The 22,916-nt window shown below is 35.6% G+C and overlaps 1 protein-coding gene across 1 annotated transcript in view; it reads left to right on the top strand.

Moving 5' to 3' along the window:
- Positions 1 to 22,916, top strand: part of MEF2A (myocyte enhancer factor 2A) — a 186,926-nt gene that overhangs the window by 111,959 nt on the left and 52,051 nt on the right. Inside the window, exon 4 of the mRNA XM_068991072.1 lies at positions 928 to 1,131. Coding sequence (XP_068847173.1) covers positions 928 to 1,131 — 204 coding nt within the window. The remainder of the gene's footprint in view (positions 1 to 927; positions 1,132 to 22,916) is intronic.

Here is a 22,916-nt window from a genome sequence, read left to right as displayed (position 1 = left end):
GGGGTTAAACCCAGGTCTCCATCACTGCAAATAGATTGAGCTTCAAAACATTGGGGGTTTTTAGAGAAGAAAGGAAAATGGAGGAGAGAATGGGAAGCAAAAGAGGACATATCTTCCAGACCCTTGAGTACAGGACATGTAGTGTTTGAAAAGAAACAAATTAGTCTCTATTTGAGAGGGCTTCAGGTGAGAGGTTTCAGTTAGAGAAATATTCAAGGAAGACTTTGAGGACATTGAGGAATTTGCTGATCTAGACTGTGAATTTTCATGGGTGAAACAGAAGGGATTGGAAAGGAGAGGAAGGATAATTTAGATTAGTGGATGTATTTTGTTGTTTAGGGATTAAAGTCTGAGTAATGACCGATTCCCTGATGGCTCAGCGGGTAAATAATCCAGTGCAATGCTGGAGATACAGGAGATGCGGTTCGATTCCTGGGTTGGGAAGATCCTCAGGAGAAAGGGAATGGAGCCACTCCAATATTCTTGCCTAAAAAATCCCTAGACAGAGGTGCCTGGCAGGCTACAGTCCATGGGGTCGCAAACAGTTGGACAGGAGCAACTCAGCACACACACACACAATGGACTACTTGAGGCAGGACTTGGACTTTCTAATGCCTTTTGAAGCTGGGTGGTAAGAGGCCACTAGTTAGCTGTTTCCTTCTCTGGTTCTTTGCCCAGAGTCGCAACCAAGGATAAAGGAAGCCTCCTCAGGAGACTACTCTGTCAAGCCCTTGGAGGTGCAGAATATATGTAGAATTGTAGTCCTTTGGCAAACTGGGGAAAGAAACTCATGTGGAGTATGAAGCTGGGAAGTTTTTTCACCTTTGAAGTCAGACTCATTATTAAAAGAGAACTCATCTTCAGGTAGCCTATATTCCAGTACTACTAATAACTTTTAATAAAAATACATGTTTTTTAATTTTCTAGGTCACTTTTACAAAGAGAAAGTTTGGATTAATGAAGAAAGCCTATGAACTTAGTGTGCTCTGTGACTGTGAAATAGCACTCATCATTTTCAACAGCTCTAACAAACTGTTTCAGTATGCCAGCACTGATATGGACAAGGTTCTTCTCAAGTATACGGAATATAATGAACCTCATGAAAGCAGAACCAACTCGGATATTGTTGAGGTAACAAATACATCTAGTGATGCCTGAATTGCAGATAGTAGTTAAATTAGATCACTTTTTATAGCCAAAACATACATCTATTATATTTTTTCTCTGAATTGTTTCTTAGAAGGATCTAATTACTATGTGATGACCCATTTATAAGCATATCCTAATCACCAAGAAAAAATAAACAAGGCTGATATAGTATGTACATCCGTATAATCTAACATTTCATCTGTGATTACTTTTTATATGCGTTTTAGAATTAATCTTATAAGAAACTATATCACTTTGGACAGTATGAAGTTTTAGTTTTTTTATGTCTTAATTATTTCATTACCTCAGTGACTAACCACAATTTTAAACACTAATGAAATGGAAGAAGTTATTCTGTTTTGTTTATAGTCCTTTAGTTCTGGGAGGAGGATGGTCCCTTTTTTTTTTTTTTTAATTTCTTTTCCTTCGATATCTCATAGTTCTACCAACCTGTTTAGTGAGAATAAAAGTTGTTTCGAATGATTTTAGTCTATTCAGAAAGTATTTTAGGACAAAACCTTAAAAAGGAGAATCAATATGCTTTTCCCTTTAATTCTTTCCTGTTATAAAAATCTTCTTAGATAAGTTTTTGTGTATATGTCTATAGCATTTTATACTAGTTTCATATTTACTTTTATCTTTTTATTTATACTTAGAAGTTTTGTTTTATTTTTGTTCAAAACAGGTTTTTTCCCCACTGCATAAAAAGATGTCTTTAATTTTATAATATTAGAAAACTATTTCAGTAAATTAGAGATTTCCTTGGTTAAAATACTGAAATCATGGGAAATGAAGCAGAGATAACCATAAGAGAAGAAATGCAGTCCCAACGTAGGTTTTATTTCAGAAATTGAAATTAAGATACTTTATTGTGTAGGGATCTAATTTATTTGCCTCCACACATTGTTATAGTTCTGAAAATGCATTTTAAATATCGCCCATGTTTTTCTGCCTTAACCATTCCTTTTGGACAGTAATTGATTCATTCTAACTGCCAAAAAAAAATCCGCTACTTTTATTAGAAAAAATCCTTATTTTTTAAATAATCAATTGCTTAAAATGGAAAGTAATAGTCTGACTACAGTTACAGTTCATCTGTTGCTTGATGTGCCCACTGTTTTATTTGTGTCACTGTTTTATTAAGTGTCTGTGAAGCTTTTGATCTTGCTTTTGCTGATCACTTAAACTACACGGTTGCATCTTTAACTGGACTCCTTAGCACAGTTATGTTTTTATCAGTTGTAAATTATTTTATATCATTTAGCTTTTATGGTAAATCTTATTACTTATGTGCAATATAAACTAGTAGACTTGTTACATATCAGAATGCATTTTGAATAAAATTTTATAAATTAGGGGATCTTGATTTGAATAAACTTTATAAGAGACTTTGTAACTGGATTTCGTTGAAACAGAAGGTATCCCTGGTGTTTAGTTTAAAATGACATCTTTATTTTAAAAACTCTCTGTCTTACCAAAAGCTCCACTACCTTAAATCAAAGAAAAAGAATTGACCTTAATAAACAAATAGATATTCAGACTAATTTCATTATGGAAGGCAACCACCTTCCTTGACCGTAACTACTTTGCTCTTTCACTGCAGCAGTTTTTGTTCTTGGGCCCTGGAAGTTGAGGGTACTTTGCACAGACTAAAGCGTATTTTACTTCCTTGGAGAATATGAAGAATATAGGGTGATTTAATCCTCACAGAATTTTCAAATTACCTGAGTCTTCATCTCTGTTGTGGTCAGCAGTGAGTGTCAGAGAGTCAATCCCAGTCATTTTTTAGCACTCCTCCTATAGTATAGTTTGCTTCGGTATGAAAGAAAATATTTGCAGCTCAATTATCAGTTGGCATTTTGATCATTTACTTTTTAATTGAATTTCTTAGACATAAGCAAACATGGATTTTACCAGTAGCTCTTTTTGAAGCTCTGAATTATATAAATACAAGACACATATGAATAAAAGACAGAAGACACATTGAATTATAAGGGATTTAATTTGTTGTGATAGGATAAAATTATAAAACTTAATGCACCTTTCTTGTATGTCAGTGTCTTTCTTACTGAGTTAATCTTCATAAAACTGGATGATTATCATTATAAGACAGTCTTTCTTCCACATGTAAAGGTGATATGCAACTATATCCTCACTAGTAGTGCATACAAACTTGAGTTCTTTTTATTGGTTGTAGTGATGGCTTTATACTAATGGAGCTACCAAGATTGTTGTGAACCAGACTAAGTTAATAGGATAAGAGTAATGACAAATACTTATACAGAGCTTCCTATGGGCCACTTTCTAAGTGCTTTACAAATATCTTAAGTATATTTTTAGAATATCATTTTAAGTATATTTTCCTTTTACATATAGTTTTGTTTCAAACAGTTATAGTAATTGGAAGCAAACATTTAGACTTGTGTTTGTTTATTTAACAAACATTTTTGAGGGACTTCTGTGTGCCAGGGACTCCACAAAGTGATTTTTAGATTTCAAAATCAAGCCACAATACTGTTTTTTTGTCCTACTTATGGTTCTGTAAACCACTGAAATATACTTTTACCAACTGAAGATTTTTTATTAAACTTCTGACAAGTTGGTTCTTGACTCTTTGGCTATCTCATGTGGCTGAGTACACCAGCAATAAATAGAGTCATGAACAGCTACAAGTGATCTACTTTAGACTGTTTCCTTATGTATTGTGAACAACAGTGAAACTGACTGAAAACTTCATGAACAACTTTCATAAGGCCTCTAACCTGAATTCACCCATTTCCTGTTGCATATGATAGTTTTTAAAACTAGCAGGATTTTACTTTCCCCCTTGTTACTAAAATATTCTCTGACAGAATCTTGAATATGTTAAAATGGAGTCTTATGTGGATGTATTTCTATTCTATTGGATTCAACACACAGGCCCTTTTGGCATGTACTGTGTAGAATTGAGGGATGCGTGCCCTGTACTGTTGATCACATCTACATAGTCTACGAAATAAGGACACACATGAAATTAAATCTAATATGTTTTCTGGGAGCACTGTAGAATAAATACAATAAAGTAGAAGTAGTTGGTATTTGAATATTGTGATGATAAACGTAGGAGGACATAATACATTCATTTACCTTTCAATTTTTAACCACAGGTATTAGGAACACATATATAGAATGGTGTTTGTATCTTTGCTTTCCTTATTTCATATTAATTACATTTTAAAAACTAGTCTCAAAATTTTAATCAGTTTTAACATTTTAATCATAGTTGATAAGAATTGTTTTCTTTATAGCTTATTAAAAGTCAACAGCATTTATGTATTTTAAGTTGCATTTAGGTATTTTAAATTAAGGTTTGCAGTGTTGGATATATATATCACCTATGATGTGGTACATTCTTTATTAAAAAATGAGTTTTACTACTTTAATACGTATAGTTCATTAGAAAACATCAAGATATACATTATCTTTTTATGTAAGTACACAAAAAAAGATGGCAGATTTTGTTTGGTCCTATCAAAGATAGTAATTTAACCGAAGGTACAAAGAAAATGTTATAACCCCCAAATCTTCTTTTCAGGATATTGATTTAAAAATTTGTGAACTTTATTATGCAATTTTATAAGAATATTAGATATATCCTAGAGTATTAGAAACTAGAAATAAATATCACCAGTATAATTAGTTGCCATTATTCATTCACATGTGTGTATAAATTGAATTTAAACTCAATAAAAGCTTAGACCATAGAATGGTTCTGCATCAAAATAAAAATTATGCTAAAGGAATGAAGTGAAGTAGCAGCTGCTACTCAATAAATGCCCAAGATGACTTTGTAATGACATATCTTTCACTTTGCAGTTTTGCAATAATATTTGGAATATTAGGTATTTCTCCATGTAATATATTTAAGATGACTTGGTGGCATTGAACATTCAGTAAATAGTTAATGTGGTGATTCAGATCATCGTGCTGCCATTTAAGCATGTAAATACAGAAGCCATGACCATTTGTCTTTCTTATTAATATCTTGTGAACCGTTCCCAAATAGCGGTACTTTATTCATCACAGAATACTATAGTATTAAAAAATTTTTTTTCACTTGATTAGATATTATTTGATCTTCATATCCAAGGTAAGCTTTTTCAGAAGCAGAAGTTGAGACCAGAGTTAAATGACTTGCCTAGAGTCATGTAGCAGTTTAATGGGCGAAGTGGGGTTAGAACCTGGGTTTTTAACATTAACTCCTCCCTTTGTTCCCCAGTTTACCAGATCCATCGGAGCTCTGCAGCATTTCACCATAAACAGATAAGATTTTATACATATACTAGTAATGTATTAACATGTGACAAACATGAGTAAGTTTTCCTCAATAATGAACAGAAAATTAGTGAGGTAATTGCAATAAGAATAATATAAAACATTTATCAACGTACTCATTATGACCTGGTACTCTTCTAAGGGCTTTTATTGATATTATTATCTTATTGATGAGATGGTTAGATAGCATCACCAACACAATGGACATAAATTTGAGCAAACTCCGGGAGATAGTGGAAGACAAAGGAGCTGGCACACTGCAGTCTATGGGGTCACAAAGAGTCAGACACAACTTAGTGACTTAACGACAACAACAAAATTATTTTATCGAATCCGTCTAATTGTCCCCATTTCACAGGTGAGAAAATTGAGGCACAGTGATGAATGAAGTAAAATGATGATAATTTGCATTCTGAAGGAAGAGAAAAGCTACTTTTTGAGTCTTAATAGTTCTTCCCTGCTTTAAAATTACAACAGAATTTGGAAGTAATATAGAAAGGAGGATAGGGCATCAATATAAGATGCGTTTATGAATTATTAAATAAAAACAGCTGGTAGCAAAAGTAATCATACCAGTGATTCATGCCATTTAAAATCAGTGGTTCTTAAAGTGTGATACCTTGACCAGAAGCATCAAGATTACCAGAGAACTTGTTAGAAAGTTTTGAGGTTCCAACTCAGACCTATTGCATCAGAGACTTTTGAAATGAGACCTGAGCATCCTGGTATTTATTAACTTGAATCAACTTGTCCTAAACATGCAGTCTCTCGGCAGTGGTTATCCAGCTTTTAAAATATATTTATCTCTAAGACTTCCTCTGAAATAATTTCGAGTTGTGAGCAAGCATAAGTCATATTTTTTAAGACCTTCTAAAGAATAGTTCAAGATAGTATGCTGATATTGGTGTGAATTGCAAACTGTTTTTAATGGGTGACATTTTGATTTAATTCTATATGATTATCAAGTGCTTCTTTGAATGTATTTAGGGGATCTGGTGGGGATATGTGGGGAGATGGACTCCAGTTCCTCAGTTGAGCAAAAAAGATAGATGACTTTTTTCTCCTGAGATCACCTAGCTACAGAACTGGAGGTGCAATTATGTTTAGGATTTCTGACAGTATTATTATATCCTCAAAAAGTCTTTTTGAGCCCATCAGTTTTTTTCTCCGCATATTACAGATGAGGAATGGAACAGACAGGGAGTGTTTAAGAGGCTTGCCTAATGTTTTACAGGGCTGCAGTGGAGCGGCAGGGAAAGGGAAAAAATAATGAAACATCTGAAGACAAGACAAAGCTTTCCTCCACCTCCAGCCCCCTGCCCTGCTCTTTTATTCTAACAGAGCCTGAAGCAGCAGGATGGTGATGCCCAGGGTGAGGCCCCCAATCCTCACGGCCCTCCTCTTCCGCCCACATGTCCTGCGCCATCGCCTCATGCAGCAGTCACTGTAGCTCCTGCAGTTTTGGTTTTACTGTTTTCATTTTGCTATGTATTTGAATATTATTATTTATCATACAATTATTGGTTTTCATTTACATGCTTTTTATAAGGAATTGTGCATTTCTGTGTGTGATTTTTATTTTCTTGAAGTCAGGTTTTTCTCCCATCAGAGATTGATGTTACTGAAAAATAAACAGGAGTTCATGTCATGGGTGGAAAGGGTTGTGATATATATATACATATATATCACTTCATAATACAGCTCATATTTCTGTAATGTATTTCTTGTGATTATTGATAAATATCTTTGTATCCTTTTTATATCCCTGTGTGTCATGGGTTGAGTGTTTCAGTACTTATGATGAGATAAATTGTTCTTTTTTCTCGGGAAGTTCTTCAATACATTGACCAGATTTTTGACCAAAGAGGGAAGGAGGATACAGAGAATTGGGAGAAGAGTGGTCAGAAAAAGCTCCCTCTAGAGGCGACACCATCACCTGAGTCCTTTAAAGGGTAGGATTGGAGAGAGAAACGGGGTTAGAATCAGAAGAAAGGTAGATGGGGTGGGATAGCTTATGTGAAAAGTAGGAAATGAAGCATAGCATGCTTATTTTACAAAGTTAAAAATCAGCTAAGAATAGCTATAGTGTAGTGTGAAGAGTTTGGAGAAGGAAGTGGCAACCCACTCCAGTGTTCTTGTCTGGAGAATCCCAGGGACAGAGGAGCCTGGTGGGCTGCCGTCTATGGGGTCGCACAGAGTCAGACACGACTGAAGCGACTCAGCAGCGGCAGCAGTGTGAAGAGTGGAGATAGCTAAAACGCGAGAAGTAAACCAGATCCCAAACAGATGTATAATAAATACCCTTGACTTCCTTCTGAAGATATGGGTACCTGTTGAAAGAGCCTAATAAAGCTACCTGAGTTTTACTGAGTCTTGCATTTCCCAAGCTGTAAATTGTTAGAATTGCTTTATAATTTTTTTGTAAGGCGTTGAAGAGAAGTGAAAAGGGTAAAAGTATTGGATGTACTGCATTATTTCTTCATTTTTTAATTTATCAAACTGATGTTTATCATACTGTATATGAGACATTGTACTGGACACTAGGAATATGGTGATAACTGGACATGTTTCTCTGTTTCCCTAATAGGATTATGTGTGGCTATTTTATTATCTTACCTCAGAAGTCCCTTTGTTGGATACATTTCAGTATGGATTCAAGGCACTTAGAATTCTAAGATACTGATGTTTACGACCAAATATTAACCATTCAGCATATAAACATTATATTACTATTAGAGCTGGAAGCCTATTTAGAGCAAAAGATGTAGAGTGCTTACCATATTCAACAATGATATGGGTATGCCTGAAAAGCAAGATATATCTATAGTCTTAAGTGATATTTCAGTTCTTTTATATAAAGATAGCTAATACATTCAATTAAAAAAAACTGGCCATTCAATTCATTTAAAATTAAGAGGATAACTATATTTATTGGTGCACAAGTAACTGTGGTTTTGTCATGTTGAAATTTGCCATTTGATATTGGAATACATTCTTAAATGTGGTTTTGTTATATATCATTTTAATACACATTTCTTACTTTATATGTATTTTTTACTAATGACTTATTTCCTGTGTATTTTGGATTAGGGAAATGATGTTAGAAAAAAAGCAAATTGAAAGAATTTTCTTATTTTGAGTTCAAAATGGGTCATAAAGCACTGGAGACCACTCACAACATCAACAATGCATTTGGCCTAGAAACTGCTAATGAACATACAGTGCAGTGATGGTTCAAGAAGTTTTGCAAAAGAGACAGTAGCTTTAAAGATGAGGAGCATAGTGGCCAGCTATTGAAAGTTGGCAGTGACTGCTTGAGAGGATCATGGGAGAAGTTACCTAAGACCTCGACCATTTTACCATCGTTTGGCATTTGAAACAAATTCGAAAGGTGAAAAAGCTCAATAAGTGGGTACCTCATGAGCTGACTGAAAATTTTAAAAAATGGTCGTTTTGAAATGTCATCTTATTCTGTGCAACAACAGTGAACCATTTCTCAATTGGATTGTGAGGTGCGATGGAAAGTGATGACTAGTTCAGTGGTTGGACTGAGAAGAAGCTCCAAAACACTTCCCAGAGCCAGAGTTGCACCAGAAAAGGTCATGGTCACTGTTGGGTGGTCTGCTGCCCATGTGATCCACTGCACCTTTCTGAATCCCAGCAAAACCATTACATCTGAGAAGTACGCTCAGCAGATCAGGGGGATCCACAGAAAACTGCAACACCTCAGCTGGCATTGGCTAACAGAAACGGCGCAGTTCTCCACAGCAGCGCTCCACCACGCATTGCACAACCAGCACTGCAGAAGTCGAATGAATAGGACTGCGAAGTCTTACCTCATCGACCATAGTCACCTGACTTCTTGCCAGCTGACTACCACTTCTTCAAGCATCTTGACAACTTTTTGTAGGGAAAACACTTCCACGACCAGCAGGAGGCAGAAGATGCTTTCTAAGAGTTCATTGAATCCCAAAGCACAGATTTTTATGTTACAGGAATAAGCAAACTTAATTCTCATTGGCAAAAATGTATTGATTATAATGGTACCTATTTTGATTAATAAAGGTATATTTGAGGCTAGTTATAATGATTTAAAATTCACAGTTCAAACCACAATTACGTTTGCACCAACCTAATATTTTGAAGTTATTTTTGTAGCTCAGTCCTGAGAGGAACTCAGTTTTGGAATCTATAGTCTAAAGAAAGCGAGATGTTTTCTTGGCATAGATAGTCATAACTGTACTTTTTAATTTACAGTTGTGCTATCAGTGTTGTACCTATAAACAATTCCAATGGTAGTGTAAACTGCTTATATAAACAATTTTGAATGATAGTATGCACATACATTATAGTTATCTAGGTTTTTGTTTGAAGGGTTGATTCATACCTTTAATGTATGCTTTAATCCTTATGTATCCTAAGGCTGTTCTAGCACACTGGTATGTGATTATTATATTTATTTATTCAAATAATATTTCTAGTAGTTCTTATTTTAGTTCATTAGCACTAAAGTACCAGAAAGTAAACTTTTAGTACTGTTTTGAAAATGTTAGTGAATAATGTTGGTAAATAAGCTATATGCTTGAGTCTTTGTGAATGTATGAATGCTTGATTATTCATATTGGGATTTACCTCTTATAATTCAACAGAGAATCTTTTTCTGAAAGATTTTGCTACTGTACAAATTTTCTTGCATATAACTGGTTAGTTATTTTGTGGCAATTCCTGGACTTGACTTATTTCTAGAATCTGTCTTAACCTCAAAAATATTTATGTTCTATGAAGAAAACTTAGAAATATCAACTAGTATTTGTACAGGAATTTAAAATTTTTGCTTGCTTCTTTATGCCACCAGTGTTCATACAGAATTATCTCATAGTATTAAGTAATTAGAATATTGTTATTGCTGTTTTCCACATTTGTATAGCTCATTAAGTTTTTAAAAATTGCTCTGTTACTTTGAAGAGTAAAACCTACCAGTTATGTTCCGTAGGACAGTAGAAAGTAAGATTTTAGGTGGATATTTAGCTGTTTTGTGAGAAGTGATATTAGAATTCTCAAATCCTATCATTTGATATTTTCTTAATAACAATTCAAATATAATTAGTATTATAACTAGCATTTCTTGGGTTATATTAGTTACTGAATGATTTTGGGTATGCACATAGAAAAAAATCAATATCTGTTTCACATCATACACAGAATTTCTGTTGAATAGAGAGTTTGTGTAGAGGAGTAATAAAATAAAGGAAAAACAAATTGGGTATAGTTGATGGAACATCTTGTATTCCAGGCTGTGACATTTGACATTTGTCCTGTGATCATTGGACAGCTGTTAAAGGTATTTAAAAGTCCAAGTGGTCAAATAATTGTAAGAATGATAAGCTGGAAACAGATAATTAACTTTTAAAAAGAAGTTTATAGAAATAGACTGTTACCTCATCTCTTAATTATGATAGATTTTTAGCTATGTTGAGATTTATATGATGCTATTCCACTTGGTTTGAAAGGGGAAGTAGGATTAAATTGGGGATTTAGGCTGTCTTCTAATTCATACATTGTAAGTTGGATTTATCCCAGGAATGCAGGGTTGACTTAACAGAGTATCCTATTATGAACGAAAGTTTTAATATGTCCATGCTACATGAATAATCCATATAGAGTCAAGCAAATGCCAGTCAAGATCCCAACGAATTAATTTTTTCAAGAATTCAAAAACTGATCCTTAAATATTAGGGAAATTAAGGGGATAAGAAGATACTCTGAAGAATAGCAAGATGAGAAGCTTTGTATTACAATATATTGAGACTAATGTTATAGCTATAGTAACGTGACATTGGCACAAATACTAAATAAATCAATGAAATAATAGCTCAGAAACAGAATCATGCACATAATGTGGTGTTGCACGTCAAAGGGGGAAAGAACCAACTCTTTAAGCAGTGATGCTGGGACATTGGATACATGTATATGGGGGAACTGTGAGATTGAACCTACCTTGTATCTTATACAAAATTGACATCCTGAAATATTATCCACCTAAATGTGAAAGGCAAAATTGTAACACTTCTGGGATATAATGTAGGAGAATATCTTCATGATTTTGAGGTAGGGAAGGAATTCTTGTACAAGACATAAACGTTACTACCATAAAGGATAATTGTAAAGGAAAAATGAATAAATTTAATTTTGTTAAGAACCTGTATTCATCCAACGACAAGTGTTAAACATGTCACAGAATAGGAAAGGATTTTTTTCAACAGTACATAAAAGTGGCAAAGAACTTATGTTGATTACAAGTAAAAGAATGACTGTAAAGCGATAAGAAAAAGACAACTCAATAGGAAATTGGCGAAGTCCTGGAACACTTGGCACCTCACAAAAAAGAAAATGCAAATGGCTAGTAATTTTGAAATGTGCTTCATTTTCTTGGTAATGAAGGGAAAGCAAGTTAAATCTTCATTGCAGGTAGAATACATTGATACAACTACTTTAAAAAATTGTTCAGCATTATCTAGTGTGACGATATCATTTTATGAACTAACAATTCTGCTCTTAAGAATATACCCTGGAGAAGTGTGTGCAGATACACAGTAAACTATGTCTGCAAAAATGTGCATAGCTCCATTTTCATAATAGCTCATAGGTTGAAGCACCTTCAATGTCTATCTGTAATAGAATGGATAACAAGTTTTCTCCCACATAATATAGTACAGTATTCAATAAAAATGTTCAAGCTGTAACTACCTGCAACCCCAAACGTCCAGTGTATTGAAGGAGAACAGACAAAATAATACAGTGCATATATTCCATTCACAAAATATTTAGAAATATGTGCATGCTCAGTCACTTAAGTCATGTCTGACTGTTTGCAACCCCATGGACTGTAGCCCACCAGGCTCCTCTGTCCATGGGATTCTCCAGGCAAGAATACTGGAGTGGAGTGCCATTCCCTTCTCCAGTGGATCTTCCTGACCCAGGGGTTCAGTCCATGTCTCCTGCATTGCAGACAGCTTCTTCACCAGTGAGCCACTGGAGAAGCCAGTTATAGTTTGAGGGATATATATCGTAAACCTATGATAAAAGTACAGGAAGTTGACACCACAGACTTAGGATGGTATACTATGGAGGAGAGAGGGGAGGCTTATGTGATTGAAGGAGATACACATGGTTCTGGTTCTAGTGTATTTTTTGACCTGATTAGAATTACTGTTGTTCACTTTGTAATTGTTGAATTTTATATAAATTTTGATGCACCTTCTGTTGGTGGTGGTTTAGTCACCAAGTCATGTCCGACTCTTGGCAACTCCATGTTCTATAGCCTGCCAACCTCCTCTCTCCATGGGATTCTCCAGGCAAGAATACTGGAGTGGGTTGCCATTTCCTTCTCCAGGGGATCTTCCTGACCCAGGAATCGAGCCCAGGTCTCCTGCACTGTAGGCAGATTCTTTTACCAACTAAACTACGACGGAAGCCCTTTTATGTATTAAGTCCAGTTTTTAAAAAACGTTTTTGTTTTCAAAGTGTCTGGAAAGAATAAGTATCTTTCAGAATTGGAAACAATTATTAAAAATGGAAGAAAGGAGAACCTTTCACATTAAAAATGTTCTAAAATCTAGTTTAAGTTCCTTGGGACTTAAGACATCATTCCATAATTTTAAGCACTACTATATTCTTTATGCTAGAGGTGACAAATTATCCATTCAGCCAGTGTTTATGGAGTTGCTTAGTTTCACTGAAATGTGATTTAAGCTGGTTGATAATATTGTGGATTGGTATAATTGATGAGCTCATCGTGCATTTTAAAACTATGTGTATATACCTTTTGAGTACTTTTAATTCCCTGGTTTCACTTCTAGGTGCTATGATTATTACTACTTTGGAATGGAATTTGATAGTTATCATTATAAAATTGAGCGTGTGTCAAAGAATATTTTTAATTCTTGGTTGACGGTAGTCTTATTTGACATGGGCTCTGTTAAACAGGCAGTACAGACTCCTGAATCCAAAATTCATTATCATCTAAAAATTCCAGAAAATACCAGTCCTCTGGGATTTTTATCAGTTTTTATTTCAGACTCCACATGATTCAAATGTTTATTTAAATATATTTACAATGAACAATATCCTGAGTCCTAAATTTCTTCATTCTGTGAACAAACACCAAAGGTTATAGTGTGTGTGTATATATATATATATTAAGGCATATATATTTTATATATATCTACATTGTATATATAATTTCCATGGAGAATAAATGTTATTTTTATTATGTTTGAAATTTTAAATGTTATTTTTTTGCTGATGAAAGAATATAAGCAAAAGGAAATCTGTTTAAAATTAGCTGCCTCTGCCTAATTTATAATCCTTTTTGAAATATGTTTCTGTTTATTGTTTTTTTAAAAAAAACCTGAGATATCCAGAAAAAAGTCTAAAACAGCATTGTTCTTGCCTCCTCAGGTTTCTTTTTCCTGGTTTCTATCTCCTTTTTACTCTTCCCTTATTCTTGCTGTCTTCAGTGGGCTTCCTTGGTGGCTCAGAGGTTAAAGCGTCTGCCTCCAATGTGGGAGACCTGGGTTTGATCCCTGGGTAGGGAAGATCCCCTGGAGAAGGAAATGGTAACCCACTCCAGTATTCTTGCCTGGAGAATCTCATGGGCAGAGGAACCTGGCAGGCTACAGTCCATGGGGTCGCAAAGAATTGGACACGACTGAGCGACTTCACTTGACTTCAGTTTCACCAACAGATTTAGTAATGTAAACCAGAAAGTGACAAGCAAGTGTTCAGGGCCAGCCAAACAGTGTTTTATATACCCAGAATTCTAAAACTGTTTCTTTGAACTTGAAAGATGAGGTTGTGAATACTTTATAAGTAGAACAGTAGAATATGTGACTTTAAAGATCTTTGTTGGTGTATATACCATACCATAATTTGAGTCAGCTTTTCCAAGTTTGGGATCTTTTCTGCTGTCAGTTATGGAGGCATTAGCCAGGCTTGCTTAGGAGACTTAGATGACTTAGGTTAGGAGACTATTAACTAATGACTCAAAGAATTGTGACAGTTTTTTTTCATAAAGGTTCTTTGATTATAAAGAATAGGAATTCATTTGAAGTGACTCTAACTAAAGAAGAATTTATTGGAAAAATATAGGCAGATGGCATCCAAGTCTGAAGGGAATGCCTGGCTTCCTTAAGGCCTGAAGAGGAACTCTGTCTCAAAGTTTCCATAGTCCCTCATCTCTGCCACCATGGCTAGTGTGCAAGATGACTCTCCTGAAGGCACAACTGATGGTCTTCATGTAAAACTAATTGATATTCTAGGTTCTTATACAATTAGCCATTTTTGTAACCAGAACATAATTCCCAAATTTTAAAGAAACTTAAGTTATGATACTGTCTTGCTGATGCTTTCTCAGTAGTATAAAAGATTTAGTGAACTGTGGACCTTTGTCTCAGTGCTAGCACAATTTTTTTAACAGGGTTGATCCTCTGTACATGACATGGAGTTTCTCTTATTTAAGAAAAGTATGACTTTTGATTTTTAGACCTCTTGGTTTATTCTTCAGCCGTCTTTGTTCAACATAAGTTCTTATTTTGGAACTTGATTATAGCTAAATGTACACTTAAAATGAGAGGTCTTCTTGCACTATCAGTTCTAATCTTTCGTATCCAAAAGCCCACTGGAGAGTATCCCAGAAGCTTTCAGAGTCTAGATTGTTTAGTTGAACTTGCATACGAAATTATAGTTATAAAATTGTATTTTTGTGATTCAAATGCAGTCAGCTGTCAACAATTTCTGTGGATCGACCTAGTACAAATTAATGTCTCTGAATTGCCTTATATTATTGCTTAAATATAACAAATTCATAACTTTATGTTTTAGAAAACATCTGAAGTAACATCACATCATCCTGGTCTCTACTTTGCTATGTGTTTTTTTTTTATTGTGCAGGTATTAATAAATACATATTTCATATGTGTGCGGCACCTTGTTTGTCTAGACTCTGAAAATGTAAAGCAGTCTATACTTCAGTCTGAAAGTTCATACATTAGTTGAAGAATACAGGAAAAAAAAGCAAGAGAGTTCCTGAAAAACATCTATTTCTTCTTTATTGACTATGCCAAAGCCTTTGACTGTGTGGATCACAATAAACTGTGGAAAATTCTTCAAGAGATGGGAATACCAGACCACCTAACCTGCCTCTTGAGAAATCTGTATGCAGGCCAGGAAACAGAACTGGACATGGAACAACAGACTGGTTCCAAATAGGAAAAGGAGTACGTCAAGGCTGTATATTGTCACCCTGCTTATTTAACTTCTATGCAGAGTACATCATGAGAAACACTGGACTGGAAGAAGCACAAGCTGGAATCAAGATTGTTGGGAGAAATATCAATAACCTCAGATATGCAGATGACACCACCCTTATGGCAGAAAGTGAAGAGGAACTAAAAAGCCTCTTGATGAAAGTGAAAGAGGAGAATAAAAAAGTTGGCTTAAAGTTCAGCATTCAGAAAACGAAGATCATGGCATCCGGTCCCATCACTTCATGGGAAATAGATGGGGAAACAGTGGAAACAGTGTCAGACTTTATTTTGGGGGGCTTCAAAATCACTGCAGATGGTGATTGCAGCCATGAAACTAAAAGACGCTTACTCCTTGGAAGAAAAGTTATGACCAACCTAGATAGTATATTCAAAAGCAGAGACATTACTTTGCTGACTAAGGTCTGCCTAGTCAAGGCTATGGTTTTTCCTGTGGTCATGTATGGATGTGAGAGTTGGACTTTGAAGAAAGCTGAGTGCCAAAGAATTGATGCTTTTGAACTGTGGTGTTGGAGAAGACTCTTGAGAGTCCCTTGGACTGCAAGGAGATCCAACCAGTCCATTCTGAAGGAGATCAACCCTGGGTGTTCTTTGGAAGGAATGATGCTAAAGCTGAAACTCCAGTCCTTTGGCCACCTCATGTGAAGAGTTGACTCATTGGAAAAGACTCTGATGCTGGGAGGGATTGGGGGCAGGAGAAGAAGGGGACGACCGAGGATGAGATGGCTGGATGGCATCACGGACTCGATGGACGTGAGTCTGAGTGAACTCTGGGAGATGGTGATGGACAGGGAGGCCTGGCGTGCTGTGATTCATGGGGTCGCAAAGAGTCGGACACGACTGATCGACTGGACTGAACTGAAGTAAATACAATGTTGCATATGTTACATGAATGCTCTAAAGAGTAAGTGCTCTTACAATTTCAGCATATGAAGCAGTGGGGAAAGAAGGTTTCATGGGAAAATGCAGTTCAAACTAGGCCACAGTGAGCTATAAGATAGTCACACAGGTAAGAGAGAAGACAGGGTTTCAAGCAAGTGGGGTAACATCAGTGAGGGATTTTTATGACTGTAAGGAGGACAATAATTTTGACTACTCTGGCTGGGTCAGAAGTTTCAGGGAGCATAAAAATGGGAAAGGAAAAAAAGGCTTTTAGGTAACTTGCAGTCAGGCTAAGGAATTTTGATTTTGTACTCCACATTTGTTATTTCAGGAGGGATGTAAGATGTATAAAACTACTGCGGTTCAGGGAGAAAATAATAGAAATTCTATTTTATCCCAAGATTTGTTTGTTACTGTTTTAGAAGATTGACAGTCATTCATGCTTATAATTTTTTCAGTGTATGCATATATTGGGGGCTGTGCATGAAATATGTTTACAGGTGGGGTGGGATAATCTAAAAAGTTGAGAGAGTACTGCTTTTAGATCACTGAGAGCCATCAAATATTTAAAACAAGGGTGACAAATACAAAGTGATATGGAAGAGAACTGAATCTGCAACAATTTATGGGACAAATTAGAAGAAAGAGAAGTGAAGGAAGGCATAGTAAGAGTCCAGGTATAAAGCAGCACAGGCCTGCATGAGTATGGAGGCAGTAGAAATGGAATAATATATCTACAAAATTTGGAATTTCATGTTAATGTGGGGAGGGAGCAAAGTGAACAGCAAGATTGCTTGCTGTGTTGACTAGACATAGCTAAGTCCAAAGAGGAGATCTACTGATACTTGATAAAAGATAAGAAATTCCATCTTGATTAAATTGAAGTAGTGATATTAGCCGAATATCCAAATGAAAATGTACATTTGTCACTTGGGTGTGTAGTTTTTCAAAGTTTCAGAATAGATTAGGAAGGAGGTATAAAATCATTACTCTCATGCAACTATAAAGTGAGCTTCAAGTTACTCTTCATTTCAACAAAACTGAATTAATACCAAAACTGAGAAGAAAACATCCTTTTACTTGTAAGTTTGATTTAGGTATATCCTGTTTGGAAAGTTTAGATACATTATAGGGATTCCTTCTCCCTGGAAATGCTTACAGTCAAAACACTACCTACTCTTTCCCCAGTAGCTTAAATTTTACTTTGGCCCTCGTAAGCTTCAGATGGAGAAGGAACCCTGTTTTGAGAGAGTCTGTGGTTTGCACTTTTAGATGATTACACTCTTAATACTGTAGTATGAATAATTCATTTATGAATTGTCACAAAAATTAAGGATTATTCTCCTTAATTTCTTGAATAAGAGGACTGAAATCTGATAATCCTCTGATCATAATTATCTTAATTGTTGATACCATAATAAATTAATACAGGTCATTAATTAGGTAATCAAATGTTTAAAAAATTTTTAATAGCACATTGTTCTTTCTTTTAAAAATCAATACTCAGTCCAGTACTAAGTTCTAAAAAGAGCAGACTCTTTCCCCTGCATTTGGATCTGCTGTGAATCATGAGTCAAGGGTGATTTCACTCTTACAACTGTTAAACAGGTGGTTTTGTTTTTTCTCCAGAAAAAGGTAAAATGACTCTCAGCTATATAATGAACATGTCAAGAGTTTAACTTACTGATTTCTGAGGGAGCACAAAAAATGTTGCAGCTGGTTAAAGGTAAATCCAAAAGTAAAGCCAAAGACAAGTGCATAAGCCCATCTAGAAGCTTTTCTGTTGATTCAGACAGTGAAGAATCTGCCTGCAATGCAGGGGACCCAGATTCAGTCGCTGGGCTGGGAAGATCCCCTGGAGAAGGGAATGGCTACCCACTCCAGTATTCTTGCCTGGAGAATTCCAGTGGAGAGAGGAGTCTGGCCGGCTGCAGTCCATGGGGTCTCAGAGTTGAACGTGACTGTCACTCATCAAGAAGGCAAAATGAATTTTCTTCATAGATGCAAAACTGACCTCTTCCTCGTTGAGGAAAGAGGTCAGTTGAGACCACCTGCAGACAGCATCTATTTGTATGTCTATAAACGGTAATTATTTGTATTACTCTCAGCTTTCTACAAATAAACTTCTGTTTCTGCAGAGTTGTAAAAGAGCTCAAAGACCAGCACAAACCTCAATGAATCAGATAACCTGGAAGGATGTGTCCTAATGGATGCATTGCTTTAAATTAAGGACACTTAGCAATTATTTTTTCATCCCTTTAAGAAATTTTTACAATCTGTCTTTATGTAATGATATTGAAGGTAAATGTTATCTAAGGGTATTCATTATTTAAAACCTATGTAAAATTTCTCAACATCACAAAAAGAAAAGCTATTAAAGAGTTTAACTTTGTTGTGACAAGTAGAAAGTTTGTGTTTTTAAAAGTGTTTTAACTGACACTCCAAAAATAAAATGTCTGTCTTCTGTAGAAATAGATTGATAAAATTTGTAGGTACACTAATTTTACAATTTCATGTAAATAATGTTTCTAGTTAGACCCTTTAGATATATTTGGAACACTGATATAAAGAACAGAACAGATTGTATCAAGACAGCATAAATTGATTAATAATTTAATTTTTCATCACCCATTGATCCCTTTAGCAATTCATAATCTATACTTCAGAATACAGTCATTTAAGAAAAGCAAATAGAATACATTAACTTAAGTGATGTATGCCCCTGAAAATATCAAATTATTCTGGCACTATAGAATCTTCCCCTTAAGTTTTGCTATAATGGTCTGAAAAACTGTCAATCACATGTACAAGAATGAAATACTTTTAAGATCTTGCTTACTTAAGAATGTGGAACATTATCATCAGTAATAACTATAAAGAGTACACAGTGCTAATATTCTTGAATGTTCCCACTTAAAAGCAGACTCTCCCCTTAATGGTGACCTTTCAGGTTGTATTTTCCAAGTGTTTTCATTGAGGCTAGCTTGCCGTATTTAAGAAAGCTGAGGCTAGCCTGTTTCTTATATGCCTCGCCTGGCCTTGTTAATAGATACCAGCATTCCACTTGTTAGTACCAGTGACACAGGAGAAACTTTTAATATTATGCTGTGGTGTATTGATAAAGAAGACAGAAAAAGTCTTTTTATGGTAGTTGGATCCTCAAAACAACTCTTCATGTTCTAGTGATAAAACCCAAGTTGGATATCCAGCAGAGGTACATGAGCTTATCTGTAGAGCTGATACAGCCTCTTGAATTCTCTCACCATGACAGGAACCCCATCTAAAGTGAAGGCTTGCAGAACTGGAGATACCAGAACACTTTTCTTCCTCATTAGTACAAGTAGGGTTAACCCTACTCCTCTAGGATAAAAGTGTGTGATTATTAAACAAAGGCCATATTCTTTTTCTTCTGTAATTTGAAAATGTTCAGAGAGACACACTTGGGTGATTGTTGTTACTAGAAGAGCAAGACTGTGAATTACCTAGTCTTAAGGTATAGGAACAGGAGGGGGAAATATCTGGAGATTTCAGGATAGAATAAATCAACTTCATGATAAAATCTGTATATAGGCATCTGCTGTATTTGTTGTTTCTGTAGCTGTGTTGGTTATGAGAGTTCATTGTGTTCCAGTATTCTCAGTGTTAACATCTTCATTGCTGATAGCAAGTTGCAGAGCTTTGGCAGGCAGAACTTGCTACCATGAATGGGGCAGAATTTATCTTCACCCTTTAGTTATAAACAACAGGACTTTTTATGACTAAGTATACATAAAAGTTCAGTGATTACTTAGACCCACATATATAACTTAGAGCCTTGAGGCTAATTTTGGAGAAATAGGTGCGGTGTATGCTGCCTCACACACTAGTAAAGCAATGCTCAAAATTCTCCAAGCCAGGCTTCAGCAATATGTGAACCGTGAACTTCCAGATGTTCAAGCTGGTTTTAGAAAAGGCAGAGGAACCAGAGATCAAATTGCCAACATCTGCTGGATCATTGAAAAAGCAAGAGAGTTCCAGAAAAACATCTATTTCTGCTTCATTGACTATGCCAAAGCCTTTGACTCTGTGGATCACAGTAAACTGTAGAAAATTCTGAAAGAGATGGGAATACCAGACCACCTGATCTGCCTCTTGAGAAACGTATATGCAGGTCAGGAAGCAACAGTTAGAAGTGGACATGGAACAACAGACTGCTTCCAAATAGGAAAAGGAGTACGTCAAGGCTGTATATTGTCACCCTGCTTATTTAACCTCTGTGCAGAGTACATCATGAGAAACGCTGGGCTGGAAGAAGCACAAGCTGGAATCAAGATTGCTGGGAGAAATATCAATAACCTCAGATATGCAGATGACACCACCCTTATGGCAGAAAGTGAAGAGGAGCTAAAAAGCCTCTTGATGAAAGTAAAAGAGGAGAATAAAAAAGTTGGCTTAAAGCTCAACATTCAGAAAACGAAGATCATGGCAACTGGTCCCATTACTTCATGGGAAACGGATGGGGAAACAGTGGAAACAGTGTCAGACTTTAGTTTTGGGGTCTCTAAAATCACTGCAGATGGTGATTGCAGCCATGAAATTAAAACATGCTTACTCCTTGGAAGAAAAGTTATGACCAACCTAGATAGCATATTCAAAAGCAGAGACATTACTTTGCCAACAAAGGTCCATCTAGTCAAGGCTATGGTTTTTCCAGTGATCATGTATAGGTGTGAGAGTTGGACTGTGAAGAAAGCTGAGCACCGAAGAATTGATGCTTTTGAACTGTGGTGTTGGAGAAGACTCTTGAGAGTCCCTTGGACTGCAAGGAGATCCAACCAGTCCATTCTAAAGGAGATCAGTCCTGGGTGTTCTTTGTTAGGACGGATGCTAAAGCTGAAGCTCCAGTCCTTTGGCCACCTCATGCAAAGAGTTGACTGATTGGAAAAGACTCTGATTCTGGGAGAGATTGGGGGCAGGAGGAGAAGGGGACGAGGATGAGGGGAAGAGGATGAAAAGGCTGGATGGCATCACTGACTCGATGGACAAGAATTTGAGTGAACTCCGGGAGTCAGTGATGGACAGAGAGGCCTGGCATGCTGCAGTTCATGGGTCGCAGAGTCGGACATGACTGAGCAATTGAACTGAACTGAACTGATGCTGTCTGCTCATGTTTAGTGATGTGTTGTGGTGGAAGTTTGAGGCATTATGGTGGGATTCCCAGTGCATGCCAAGAAATTTGAGCAGTTAACTTAGACATCCCAATGATTACTTCTGATTCTTTAAGCATCATATTGAACAAAGTGAAATTTAAAAATAGACCAGATAAATTTTTAAAAAATTCTCATATCTTAATGTATTGTGTGTTTATATTTTACTACTTTCAAGAAAAGAAGAATTTAAATAGCATTCACAGTTATTATAAATCATGTTTGAAAGGATACCAAGATCCATTATTATGAATTAATTTAAAATATACCTTAAGTTAACATAAATAATCATTTGCAGTATAGATGCATTCATCTAGTGTTAGTCTATTGTTCAAACATTTCTTAGGCTAAGTTGGTATGCCTACTTGGAAAATTTTAACATCTGAAAATTTCTCTGTGGTTGGCTTGAAAATCAGCAAATCTAAAAGCTGTCTAAGTTGTTGAGCTTAAAAATCTACTTTAAAAAAAATTCTACTTTATAATAAGACCGATGAGGATTTTGTTTTTAATTTAGACATTCTGGAAGTTAATTAATATTCTATAGGTTAGTAAGCCCTAGTCTTTTAACTAAACAAGTCATTTTGTGGTGATTTTAATTAGAAAAATGCAATATGAAAAAAAAAAAACTTCACTATATTTTTATCCTTAAGTAAGAAAACAGAAAAATAATCAATATGGTCCAGGACATTCAAGAAAATTCTCCAGAAAGTCAATTCAGTGGATTAAATTAATCCATGAGGGAGCTCTATAGAAAGAGGTAGCAAAGGGTGGGAAAGATCATGCTGAATTAGTTTTTATCACAAAATTTAAAGATTTGTGAAGTCAGTAATATGTACATTCTGTGTAAGAAAGAGTCATTGCTGTCATACATAAATAGGTATTTGAGTTTTTAATGCTTCAGAGTTATGTAGGAAAATCAATGTGTGTGCACGCTAAGTTGCTTCAGTCGTGTCCAATTCTTTGTGACCACATGGACTGTAGAACTCCAGGTTCCTCTGTCCATGGATCTTCCAGGGAAGAATACGTGAAAGTGAAAGTCACTCAGTCCTGTTCGACTCTT

This window comes from Capricornis sumatraensis, chromosome 19 (genome assembly GCF_032405125.1).
Source record: "Capricornis sumatraensis isolate serow.1 chromosome 19, serow.2, whole genome shotgun sequence".
NCBI classification, from domain to species: Eukaryota; Metazoa; Chordata; class Mammalia; order Artiodactyla; family Bovidae; genus Capricornis; species Capricornis sumatraensis.
The sequence above is the reverse complement of the archived record's forward strand: the minus strand, read 5'-3'. Positions and strand labels throughout refer to the sequence as shown.